The sequence below is a fragment of the Pelophylax lessonae genome, assembly GCF_965119305.1.
Source record: "Pelophylax lessonae genome assembly, chromosome: 5".
Lineage (NCBI taxonomy): Eukaryota > Metazoa > Chordata > Amphibia > Anura > Ranidae > Pelophylax > Pelophylax lessonae.
The window spans coordinates 328,759,865-328,773,435 of NC_138772.1; the positions used below are offsets into that span (position 1 = coordinate 328,759,865).

The 13,571-nt window shown below is 42.7% G+C and overlaps 1 protein-coding gene across 3 annotated transcripts in view; it reads left to right on the forward strand.

Annotated features, from left to right (window-relative positions):
- Positions 1-13,571, forward strand: part of LOC309556320 (enoyl-CoA hydratase EchA19-like) — a 109,755-nt gene that overhangs the window by 81,635 nt on the left and 14,549 nt on the right. For all 3 annotated transcript variants that reach the window (XR_014225315.1, XM_082258765.1, XM_082258766.1), the window contains exon 5: positions 1,860-2,009. Coding sequence is in view for 2 of the 3 variants with exons in the window: in XM_082258765.1 (XP_082114891.1) it covers positions 1,860-2,009 (150 nt within the window). In the remaining variant the exon portion in view is untranslated. The remainder of the gene's footprint in view (positions 1-1,859; positions 2,010-13,571) is intronic.

Here is a 13,571-nt window from a genome sequence, read left to right on the forward strand (position 1 = left end):
AAAGGAAAGCTCATCCCAGAAATTGTTTCTATTTCTCAACATGCAACTTCCTTGGCTTGAAATTGCCAAACACCTAGCCCTGGGTTCTATGCAGGTTTTAATTGGGCCTGGTGTGTCTTTTATTACCACCTACCTCAACTTTTACACCTATTGTACATCCTCTTTTGCAAAGCTGCTTCCCCTTGTTGCCTGTTGTTACCTTTTGTATCCCTCTGGGGCATCATTAGGTGCTCTTACCTAAGCAGAGCACTACCTCAATTCCTTGGCCTCTCCCCAGTATAAGATTTCTTAATTAAAATGGGGCCTTATTTTCCTTGTGGTCCATAGCAGCAGTAGTGCTGCCTAGGCTCTACTTTGGGAACCCTCGCTTTTTCCTATGCTACATGAGGGCAAAATATCCTGGAATCTAGCTCCATTTGCTTCCCTGAGGCTCTTCTTATTCACCGTATGATTGGCCCCATGAATAATCTTCTATGGCTTCATGCCATGTTTTCCTTGGTAACTGATTGCTTTTTAGTTCTTTCACAGGGTAGTCCATCTATGTGACTTGCTGGGGCTTGAAATGAGTCCTTCCATCCCTTCCTGGGCCCATTCTGAGCCTTTCCAAGATTTTGCAACAGTTTTTTTCAAAAGTTGTGGGGCCGCCCCTTAATTTTCTGTTCACTTTTTCATAATGTTATTTTGCCAGGGGGCTGGTTGAACCTCTACTGATGCGTGCTTTGGCTGCAAAGTGCTTCTGTTGTCAACCATTGACTCTTCTTGGTTCCTGTGGGCTTGTTACGGGTATTTTGGCTTTAGTTACCCACCCCTTGTTTTATTGTTCAGAGATGTGCCATGGACTAAGAATAAAGTGCATGTGTCCTGTACTGTACATATAAAATGATAAGAATGATTTGCCTGTAAATTCTATATCCTGAAGTACAGTACAGGATACAGGTCCCTCCCCTCTTTTCTCTGTGATTTCCTTACTGACAAAACTGTAGCCTCACAGAGTTAGAGGGGTTATATGGATACAAGGGTGCTCCTGGCAAAGCTTTGCCAGTGTTCAATCACCTGACGGTAGTCTAAGGATAAAGTTCCAGTGTCCTGTACTGTACTTTAAGATATATGGCATTATAAGATAAATCAACATTTCTATTTTTTTGGGACTGAACCTGATGCATATGTGTCTTATGTTAAGCATACTAACTATTTTGGTTAATGCACATTAATTTCCTTGGAGTGGAACTTGTGTTGTATCTGTATAGAATAGCAATTAAAGTGGTTGTAAAGGCAAATTTTTTTTTATCTTATTAAGATAAAAAGTCTTCTGTGTGCAGCAGCCCCCCAGCCCCTCTAATACTTACCTGAGTCCATCTCGATTCATCAATCCATCCAGTGTTGTCTCGGCTGCCCGGGACTCCCCTCGCTGCTGTCAAAGTCAGTGAGCCAATGAGAGAAAGGGGGAGGGGCCTGGCCGCAGCTCCATGTCTGAATGGACACATGAAGCTGTGGCTCGGCTCCAGTGCCCCCATAGCAAGCTGCGTGCTGTGGGGGCACTCAACAGGAAGGAGGGGCAAGGAGTGCTGAAGAGGGACCGGAGAAGAGGAGGATCTTGGCTGCTCTGTGCAAAACCACTTTACAGAGTGGGCAAGTACTGTATAACATGTTTGTTATTTTTAACTAAAATAAAAGAGACTTTAGTCTGTAAGGTTGCTAGACAGAATTTTTATTACATTTTACCTAAATATACTGTATAGAATGGTAATTGCCTCCATGGGCAGTTATAGATGGTTCAGAATAATGTTTTGATTTTTCCTTCTCTGACAAGTTGGTTTCATTTTTAATATAAAATAAAACACATTTATTTATTCTTACAGGAGTTCCCCTTATTGATGGAGGAACAGTCAGATTGCCACAGTTAATTGGGCTTTCAAGAGCTCTGGATCTGATTCTTACAGGTCGGCAAGTGAAGGCCCAGGAAGCATATGAGTTTGGTCTAGCAAATCGCGTGGTTCCTGATGGACAAGGTTGGTGCTGAACTTAGATTGTAGTTGGACTCTTTAGGGGGGAATTTACTAAAACAGAAGCAGACAGAATTTTGAGAAGCTATGCATAGTAATAAATCAGCTTCTAACTTCAGCTTGTTCAGTTAAGCTTTGAAAATTAAAGCTAGAAGCTGGTTGGCTGCCATACATAGCTGCTCTAGATTCTGGCTGCACAGGTCTTAGTAAATTCCCTGTCTATGTTTTTGTTTGCAAGACAGTTACTATGGTGTTTTATAATAGTAACATTGGGCAAATATAACGTTTTTGATGAGTTAACACCATAGCGACCAAGCTCTTGATTTTGGAGCCCATTTACATCAGCCTGTTTCACTGTGATTTATTAAACATCCCGTGATGTTGTATATGAACATGTGTGGTCTTAGGGTAGCCCATTCTTTTAAGTGGGTTGCCCAAAACCCCACACTGAACCAAAAACTACAACATTGTCAGCAGCACAAAACAACACAAATCCATTGGCAAAGTACGTTGGGGTGTCAATCAGAATGAATGGCACTGCATTGCACGAACGCATGTAACATCAAGGCAATAATGTGAATGTACGCTAAATCTTTTAATGCAAGTTAGAAATCTAGATCGGCTTGTGTCAATTCTTGCACCGTTTACATTACCTTAGATGAAACACATTGACATATGACACACAGTTACATTCAGAATCAGGTATTATATCTCAGCACTGAATAAATGGCTTTGAACCCAGTTTTTCTGTCTACATTGGGACCAACAACAATTGGAGAATTAAAAACCTTTATATTTTAACCTTCACAAGGTGTATATCAAATAGGCTTCAACTACATTTTTTTTTCTTTCTGATAGTATTTATAATTAGAATCATTGGGATTTGGAATGGCATTAAACCGAATAAACCTGGCTTTGATTTAATAGCCAAGTGTAGTACTTAAGTGTGGATTGGGTTAGTTAGGGCTATCCTACTGGGCAATATAGGATATATCAGTAACTCATCTCATGCAGAGGTTTTAAATGTATTAGAAGAGCTTTGTGCATCTGGGCTGATTCTTCACACTTTACATTGAGGATTGAAGAAAACACTTCACTTAAATGTGTCACCTTTTCTCACCTCCATCACCTGTAAATGCAGGGGTACTGGCATTTTCAAGCTACCTTTGCATCTGTTGTTCCCTGGAAAACAATTGCCTGTCTATGACCAATCTAGGCTGCACAGCTCTGCTCAGAATGACTAGGTACACAATGACCATTTTTTTGGGAGGTTGATATGTTGGCAGGATGTGGCTTTAGGACTACCAGATGAAGAAAACTTCAGAGAAATTCCTGTGGACATCAAGCTGATGCTCTTTAGGATTACTAGAGGACAAAGTCCTGATATGCTCACATAGTGCAGTCCAGCTGACACCTGGAAGGCAAGCAGACCTAGGAACCTGCAATGGCCTTCCCTTGTGGACTTGTCTTGTGAAACAGTAAATATTTTAGCATGTCAAAACATTTACTTAGTCAGAAAGAGAGGAAGGTCCTTTCTATTCCCATATATATTCCCATATATTTCTCCTTGCTTGAGATAAGTAAAACCCTAGTAGGCTATATGTAGGTGACTGGGATTATGAAAGAGAATGTTTATGTAAGTGAATGTGTGTCGGTGTGTGAGTGAACATCTTTGTCTTTTTCCGGCACAGGATTTAAAGTGATACTAAAGGAAAAAGAAAAAAATAACAAACATGCCATACTTACCTGCTCTGTGCAATGGTTTTCCACAGAGAACCCTGATCCCCCTCTTCTCAGTTCCCCTGCTGGTGCTCTTGGCTCTTGCCCCCCCACTGAGTGGCCCATAGCGAGCCGCTTGCTATAGGGACACACATGTGTACCCACTTCCGCGCCCTTCTCTTTGTGTCTATTAGAGTCGGTTCACACTATGGCGACACGACTTCGGGGCGCCTTGAACAAGTCGCCGTGCACCGCGAATTCGGCGCGGCTTGCACTGACTTCACATATTGGAAGTCAATGCAAGTCGCTCCGACTTTGGCCAAAAGTAGTGCAGGAACCTTTTTCTAAGTTGGAGCGACTTGAGTCGCTCCTATTAAAACGGTTCCCATTGCACAGAATGGAGCACGACTTGTCAGGCGACCAAGTCGCCTGACAAGTTGGAGTAGTGTGAACGGGCACTTAACTCACAGAACTGGTCTCAGCCCCGCCCCCACTTATATTTCCAAAGCAGGTTACATTAGGACCCATTTGCAAGATGGTAAAACTGAGGGATGATTTGTAAACAGTGTGTAGCGATGACTCAGTCTGGGCAAATGGCATTGCATAAAAAAAAAAAAAAAATCAGGGACAACATAATAAAAATTGTATTTGCCAATAGTGATATAAGCTTGTGTATGCATTTGGCTTTGGCATTATGTTTATTGAGTGGCAATATTTTGTTCATATGGGTATATTGTGATTTGAAGGGGAAGTAGCATTTAGCTAGTATGGGAAGTTATGGCAATAACATTAATTTGGTACTTATAATTTACAAGTGACCTAGCATATTACTGCTGTTTGCATGGTCATATTCCCAAAAGTTATAAATATGCTTCATATATATGTGGCCCTCTGTCATGTACCAGCTTAGCTGTGCTTAAGTTTTGCAAGAGTCGTATAGCTCCTGAATTTTTTAATAGTAAATACATTATGGCTCACAGAACACATTGGGAATATACTAAAATGCAAACAGGATGATTACTTTAATTTATGTGTACATTTCTATAGGGGTTCTCATCATTTATACTTTTTTCTAAGTTTTACAAGGAAAGCTGCCATTCTGTAAACAGCTGTTCTAAGTTACACTAAGCCTCCCATTAATATTTTGTCAGTGCCAAGCTGGGTCAGTACTCTGACTCATCACTGCCACAAAAGAATTCAAGACACGTAATAACAAAAAAAGGCAAGGCGCTGAGGAGCTGTACCCCTGGGAGAGAGTGTTGGGCTGCTGACAGGTCGCTGCTGTCCCAAACTCAAAACCAGTGAGATCGGTAAGATGCAACAACAATGGGGGATGAAGCGCTGTACCTGAGCAGAATTTAAACGCCAGTTCTTCAAAGGTGAGACAATGAAAGTTTCAGTTTATTGAACATGCTATGCAAAGTATGAACCAACTGTGCACACAAAAACACTGGGCTAGCAAAGAAAGTACCTGGGCAAGGTCCTGATGTGTGACAGGAAATTCCAAGGACTCCTGAGGTGACCAATCTGCTGAATGGGAAAGGGCAGATGCTGATGCCACTTGTGTGCGGGGAGACGTCTCACATCTCACATGCCGGATGAGGATCCTGTTTATGCCATATGCGGTCGCCCAGGGGACCCAGGTGGACAGACCGCCAGTGTGTAAGGAAACTGCCGAATAGCCCACAATGGAGGTCGCACACGTCGCCCAGAAATGATGTCATGGGTCTGACGGAACTGGAAGCAATTGTCGGCGGTGTATGGGCAGCGAGGGAGTGTGACACTGGCCTGACCTCGGCGTGGCTGGGAAAATAAAAAAAGCAAGCTGTAGGACAAACTACATGTTTCTGGGCCAGGCCCCTTCTTCAGGTCTAAAACTCTTTCAACCTGAAGAAGGGGCCTGGCCCCCGAAACATTGTTTCCAGTTCCGCCAGACCTGTGACATTGTTTATGGGCAACGTGTGCGGCCTCCATCATGGGCTATTCGGCAGTCTCCTTGCACACTGGCAGGTCCGTCCACCCGATTGCCCCGGGCAGCTGCATCTGGCATCAACAGGACTTTATTCCAGCACAGGATCCTCCACCAGTATGTGAGATGTGAGCCCTCTCCCCACACACATGCGGCTTCAGCATCTGCCCTTTCCCGTTCAGCTGATTGGTCACCTCAGGAGACCTGGGGAATTTCCTGTCACACATGCAGCCACCTTCCCCAGTTACTTTCTTTGCTGGCCCAGTGTTTAGTGTGCACAGTTGGTTCTTACTTTGTGTGGCATGTTCAATAAACTGAGACTGTCATTGTCTCACCTTTGAAGAACTGGCGTTTTAATTCTGCTCAGGTACAGTGCTTCATGATCCCCCATTGTTGTTGCATTTTAAAAGAACTCAAATACTGTGGAGCTTTTAATAAAGGATTTATTTTTCCTCTTGCAAAGAACACACTTCTTTCTGTAATGTTTTCCAAAATAGTTTTTACATTCTCAGTGTAAAACTAATATCCATATTTATTTTAACAATATTAATACAGTAATATTCTAAGTGAAAGGTCTTTGATTCACAGGACAGCTTGCACCTCCCACCCTGCCATGTTTACTTGTGAAAAGTACTCTGCCAACTGACAACAGTATAAATTGGTGGTCAGAAGGTAAATTATGGGATGTGACCATGCACTACCTCTGGCATGCTGCCAGAATAGACGCTTGCGTCTACCCGGGAGCCAGAGACGAACATTACTCATAGATGCTGCTACTAGGAAGAAATGATTTTAGTAAAATGCATCACACCAATTTACTGACTTTCAAAACATATTCATAATTTTTCATTATTAAAAAAAAGTCACTGGAATATTTGATTTGAGTTAGACATGACGTGACTATGTATATATTCATGCTAGAGTAGAGGCAACCTGTTGCAACCAAAAAATAGGCAAACACAAAACATCATATATTCTTTACCAGTTTCAGCTAAGATGTCATTACTGAGAATAGTAGGGTACATTGGGGTTGATTTACTAAAACTGGAGAGTGCCACATCTGGTGCAGTTGTTCATGGTAGCCAATCAGCTTCTAACTTCAGCTTGTTCAATTAAGCTTTGACAAAAAAATAAAAATAAACTGGAATCTGATTCTTTTCTGTGCAGAGCTGCACCATATTTTGCACTCTCTTGTCAATGCATGTGTCAAAGAATCTCCAAATTGAAATTTTAATGCAGCTCATAGGAAACAATAGCTGAGAGTCTAAACAAATATTAAATTACTCTTACTTTTGTTATTTCCATAATGTATGTTTCTGTTGTTTTTTTTTTTTCCAATACAAATTGCAATAAGGATATGTGATAACTCATAGCAACCAGACTGTTAACTGCAATGACAGTAGTAATTGGAAATCGAATGTTTTGGATTATTAAACTTTGAAAACCTTTTAGGCTACATTCACACCTGAGCGTAGCGTTTTTCGCGCGTTTTTTACCGCGATTTACAGGCGTTTTTTGTGCAGGTGTTTTTTGATTGAATAGATACCAATGGAAAACGCCTGTAATCTGCCCAAAAAGAAGCTCATGTACTTTTTTGAGCGTTGGGCGTTTTGTAAACAGCGTCAAAACGCTCAGATGTGAACAGGGGCCATTGAAATGAATAGGATTTGTCTTGTTGGGCGTTTTGAGAGCTGATCCTAGAGCAGAAAAACTCCCCAAAAACGCCCCAAAACGCCTAGATGTGAACGGAGCCTTAGTGTTTTTTTTTTTTGTTTTGTTTTTAATCCTATGGAAGTTTATAGAACAAGCCTATACCTAGAGACAGTTAATCTAGGAAAGGAAAGGAAAGATTGGTATATATGTATTTAAAGTTTCCCCACACCTTAGTGACCTTACACTAATACAGAACAGATGAAATGGGATTTAAAGGGGTATTCCACAGAGCACATCCTTCAGAAAAAAAAAATCAATATTTGTTATTTATGGCCATCTTAACTTTGGTATGCCCATCTCTAAATTCTAAAAGGTACATATTGAAATGAAATGACAATTGTGTAGTCCAACCAAACACCCAAGTGCAACTGTGCCTCCAGTTATAATCCATTTTCTTCACGAACACACAGGGAGGTACTGTATTTTGCAAATGCCAATTTCACCTATTATTTGAACTCTTTAGCCTGCTACCTCCCATAACTCAATGCTTTCTATGAAATGTAATGGGTGGCTTTTCTGACCAATAGCAAGGTATGCAATAGGGATGAGCTCCCATTTTGGCCAAAACCCATATTTGGACCAAATTTTGCTTGTTTGGGGGTTCAGCACACGATCAAACTAAATGAGTGTTGGGATGAGCTGATTCTCTAGCTTCAACTGGAACTAGACTGCTGTGTGAGCAGACCAGACGGGCTAAAAAATCCCTATATATGTGGACTATATAAACTTCAGGCATTTGAATAACTGGCTGGAGGATTTTTCATCCAACTAGGCATCTAAGCCCACTACAGCAGTCCAAATACCCCTTGAAATCCTGAACTGGGGTCCTCCTGGTGAGCAAAATAACTCCCAGAAGGGCAGGGGCTGCGCCAACAGGGGAGAATTTTATTTGACCAAATGAACCCTGGCTATCCTTCCACGCTTCCCCTTTTGGACAATAAAGGATTGACACTTATGATAATTTGGGCAGCATATGAATTTTATCTGTGGAAATTCGATCCCATATATGGATAATCCAACCTGTAATTGTTTTTGGACGCCCAACTGGCCCTTACATATGTGAGACCATTCCTTGATCTTACTAACAACCCTATGAATCTTTGTGAACCCTCGGCACCTATCTTTCCCTGAAGAAGCCGTACAGGCGAAATGCATTGGAGATCCCTACCCTGCACCACTGTAGGATAATCCTATATATATATGTGGGACTGGGTGTGGGTAAGGTGTTTCATAGAGGTCCACACATATGTCTTTTTAGGACATGTGTAGGTAGTTGTATCAATATATGTTTGTTATATTTTATCATAGAATTTGTATCTTTAAATAAAGGTTTTTTTATATTACTTTGTTTGAACCAGATTCATTGTCTCCAGGGGCGGGATATACTTCAACTGGAAGTGACGACACATTTAGCAACAGTATTACTACTGCTTGTAAATGTGACAGCTTCCCACTCAGGTCAGGTTTTAGGGTGCCATAGCCGCCGACATCCTGACAACCATTGGGTCATCCCTGCCATGCCCTGTCCATTCTTCTGTCAGCTGGGCATTCTCTGAGTAACATCATTGATCTAATATGGACATGACCATATTTGGTCAGTGACATCACAAGTGATAATATTAGGATAAGCCCCTGCCTGTAGATCCCCACAACCACGGGGTCTGGGTTGTAGAAAGAGCCCCTTGTCCTAAGTAAAATGGGGACAAGGTGCTTTGATGGAGGATTCCCCTGGCAAGGTACCCTCCTCTTGCTGAGGGCATGTGGCCCGGTATGGTTCAGGAGTGGGGATGCACTTTGATAAAGGTTTGGTATGGATTTCTTAAATTTCACATGGGGTTTCCCTTAAAATCCATACCAGACCTAAAGGAGACCCCATATGCTTTTTCTTTTTTTTTTTTCATGTTGCATGGGGCTCCTTTTAAAATCCATACCAGACCTTGAAGGATCATCAAGACTAAGGGAGGGAGGAGGGAACCCCACCCCATATTTTTTTTTCCATGAGGTCCATCATAAACATGAAGGGAATCACTGCCTATTTGATAAGATGTGCCACTTCACTGGCAGATTCATATCTTCCCCCAGGCTGTTTTTTTAAATGGATTCTCAGTTTAATATTTATTGGTTCACTTTTAGCATTTGTAAAATTGCTACTCCCTGTCAATTTTTTTTTTTACTTTTTTTATGCTTTGATACATGCCCTCCAGGGCAGTGCTCAGCCTCCCTTACCAGTTGTTTTAAAGTCCTTTGTCTATCAGTCTAGAAAATGACCATGAATGATTTAGAAGATTCCTGCCCATTGACTTCAGTGGGGCTCGGATTTGGCATTCGAACTTCAAAACCTGAAAACCCACCCTGAACTAAACCCATTTACTTTCAGCTCATCACTTGTGTGGAAGAGATTTAAACAAAGCTCTGGTTTACTAAGTGAAGTTAGTATGCTTTAGGGACTAGTTGGTAGTTTATACCAATGCAAGTCACTACAGATACTTTGTTTTTTGTCAATGGGTACAGAAAATTTTGGGTTGCATGGTGAAACCGTGCATGAAATTTCTAGATCTCCTGATATCAAAATGTGTTCTCTAGTGCTCCTTTTGTTTACCAGTCTGTTTATATTGTAGTAAACTGGTAATTTCCTTTATCATTCATTCAAACAGTTTGTTTATATTCTAGTGGGTATATTTATCAAGGGTTATTTTATCCAACATTCACCCAAAATGTTTTGGTGAACATGCCCTCTCCACGTTTACTTCCACCTGTGACTCCATGGGACCTCAACCTGGTTTTGTCAGTTCTTCCAAAAATGCCTTTATAACCCATCAGAGAGATTACTCTATCTAGGTAGTTTTCTATGTTGTCATCACCAATGCAAGATACATTTTTGGTCTCTGAGTTAGGATCGCCTTTCCTGCGCTTTCTCCCTTTCACCTTAATCAGTACATTGTGCTTCCATCCCATTGTTTGGATGTGTGGTGAGCTGGTCTTGTTTATCTCAGCTACGGTTTCCCTCTGAAGAATGGATTTCTTTTTTGTTTTTCTTGAGGGTCACTGGAAGACACAATCTGCCTCTTGTTACACTATTGCTAGGTGGTTTAGGCAGATCACCATTTTAACCACTTTACCTCTGCTCACAGTAATATTACTGCGGCAGAGTGGCTCGTTATCGTCTGACGACGTAGTACTACGTCGTCAGACACTCCCCCTTCTGGGCGGCGCTTGCGCGCCGCCGGAGGCTCGCTCCCGCTGTTTTCATTCACAGCGGGAGTCGGGCCAGGGGAGGAGCAGCGGCGATCGCCGCTGCTCTGCCCCGATCGCCGGGGATCTAGTGTGGAGATCCGCCCGCTGTGTGTAAACACAGCGGGCGGATCTCCATAGTGACAGGGAGTGACAGATCGGACTGTTCAGCATAGCTGGACATCCGATCTGTCCATGACTCACTCAGTCACCTCCCCCCCTACACGTCAGTAAGCACCAGGCATACATTAACCCCTCCCTCTCCAATAAAATTAACCCCTTCCCTGCCAGTGTCATTTTTACAGTAACAGTGCATATAAATAGCACTGATTACTGCAGTAATGTCACTGGTACCCCCAAAAGTGTCAAAAATGTCAGTCAAGGGTCCGATCTGTCCGCCGCAATGTCGCAGTCCCGCAAAAAAAATCGCAGATCGCCGCCATTACGCGTTAAAAAAAAACACCAAAAATGACAGAAATCTTTCCCTTTGTTAGTAAACGCAATAACTTTTGCGCAAACCAATAAAAATACGCTTATTGCGATTTTTTTTACCAAACATATGTAGCATAAAACAAATTGGCCAAAAATTTTTAAAAAAATTGTTTTTTACATCTTTTTTGGGGGGAATTTCATAGAAAAAAATGTTAAAAATATTGTTATTTTTTCAAAATAAATTTTTTTGTTTATAGCGCAAAAAGTAAAAATTGCACAGGTGATCAAATACCACCAAAAGAAAGCTCTGTTTGTGGGAAAAAAAGGACGTAAATTTCGTTTGGGTACGGCGTCGTACGATTGCGCAATTGTCAGTTGAAGTCGCACAGCGCCGAATCGCAAAAAGTGGCCTGGACGGAAGACAGCAAAATCCTCCGGTGGTAAAGTGGCTAAATCTAACAACAAAGGGACTTCAAGCGCTAACTGTGATATCTCTCACTCTCAGGAATGAATAAATTAAAATTACTGTGTGGTGCTGCTGCTAATTAATGCTGATTCAGCATAAGTCAGTGCATGGGGGGGAGGGGCAGCAGCGCTATCTCACGGTACATAGTCTACAATGTAACGCAGGCAGGCTTGATGGAAAACCTTGAAAAGTTTGTTTATAAAAAATATATAGTGATGATTAAAACATAATAGAATGTGTTCCAAACCAGATCTGTGGCGTTACAGGATGACCGAGCCGCTGGGTGAGCCGGAACTGTGTAGATGATCACAACAGGGAACCAGGCAGGAGGGAGAAGGATCTTATGTGCCAAAAGCAGACCGTACCAGCCGGTAGGGTGGCGTGGCTTCCTCCCACCCGATAGTGTGGCTGCTCACACCCCTCACATTTTTGTAAATAGTTTATTATATCTTTTCATGTAACAACACTGAAGAAATTACACTTTGCTACAATGTAAAGTAGTGAGTGTACAGCTTGTATAACAGTGTAAATTTGCTGTCCCCTCAAAATAACTCAACACACAGCTATTAATGTTTAACCACATCCCGCCCGCCCTATAGCAAAATGACGGCGGGATTGTGGTTGTATTATCCTGACCGGACGTCATATGATGGCGGCAGGTTAATACAGCTCTGCGCGCCCCCTCGATGATGAGAGGTGTCAGCCCTGACGTAGGCTCTTTACCATGTGACCACATAGTAAACAGGAAGAGCCGTTGATCGGCTTTCCTTAGTTCGTGCCTGACAGGCACGAGTAAAGGAGCGCCGATCGGCGGCTCCCCTGACAGGGGGGGGGGGGGGTCGGCACTGGTAATCAGATCACCATGACCCCAGGGATGCCCACCATGACCCCAGGGCTGCACACTATGGCCACCAGGGATGGCAATCAGGGCTCAGGGAGCCCCCCATTGCCCTCCCCATCAGTGCTGCCGCCAGTGCCCTCCCTATCAGTGCTGCCCACTAGTGCCCACCATTGCCATCTATCAGTGTCACCCACCAGTGCCCATTATTGCCCACCAGTGCCGCCTATCAGTGCCCATTAGTGCCCATCAGTGCCGCCCGTCAGTGCCAATAAGTGCCGCCTATCAGTGCCCACCAGTGCCGCCTATCAGTGCCCATTAGTGCCACCTATCAGTGCCCATCAGTGCCGCCTATCAGTGCCCATTAATGCTGCCTATCAGTGCCCAGCAGTGCCGCCTATCAGTGCCCACCAATGCTGCATATCAGTGCCACATATCAGTGCCGCCTCATCAGTGCAGTCTCATCAGTGCTCATCAGTGCAGGAAACACTTATTTATTTACAAAATTGTATAACATAAACAAAAAACTTTTTTTTTTTTTTCAAACTTTTCGGTCTTTTTTTATTTGTTTAGCAAAAAGGAAAAAACCCAGAGGTGATCAAATACCACCAAAAGAAAGCTCTATTTGTGGGGGGAAAATGACATAAATTTGGTGTAGGTACAGTGTTGCATGACCGCGCAATTGTCATTCAAAATGCAACAGCGCTAAAAGGGGAAAATTGGCCTGGGCAGGAAGGGGGTGAAAGTGCTCGGTATTGAAGTGGTTAAACTGCTGGCAACAATAGTGAGTAGACCCCTAAGTTTAAATGTCCAAATTGGGCCCAGTTAGCCATTTTCCCTCCCCGGTGTCATGTGACTCATTAATGTTACAAGGTCTGAGGTGTGAATGGGGAGCAGGTGTGTTAAATTTGGTGTTATCGCTCTCACTCTCTCATACTGGTCACTGGAAGTTCAACATGGCAACTCATGGCAAAGAACTCTGAGGATCTGAAAAAAAAAATTGTTGCTCTACATAAAGATGGCCTAGGCTATAAGAAGATTGCCAGGACCCTGAAACTAAGCTGCTGCACAGTGGCCAAGAATATACAGCGGTTTAACAGGACAGGTTCCACTCAGAACAGGCCTCGCCATGGTCAACCAAAGAAGTTGAGTGCACGTCATATCCAGAGGTTGTCTTTGGGAAATAGACATATGAGTGCT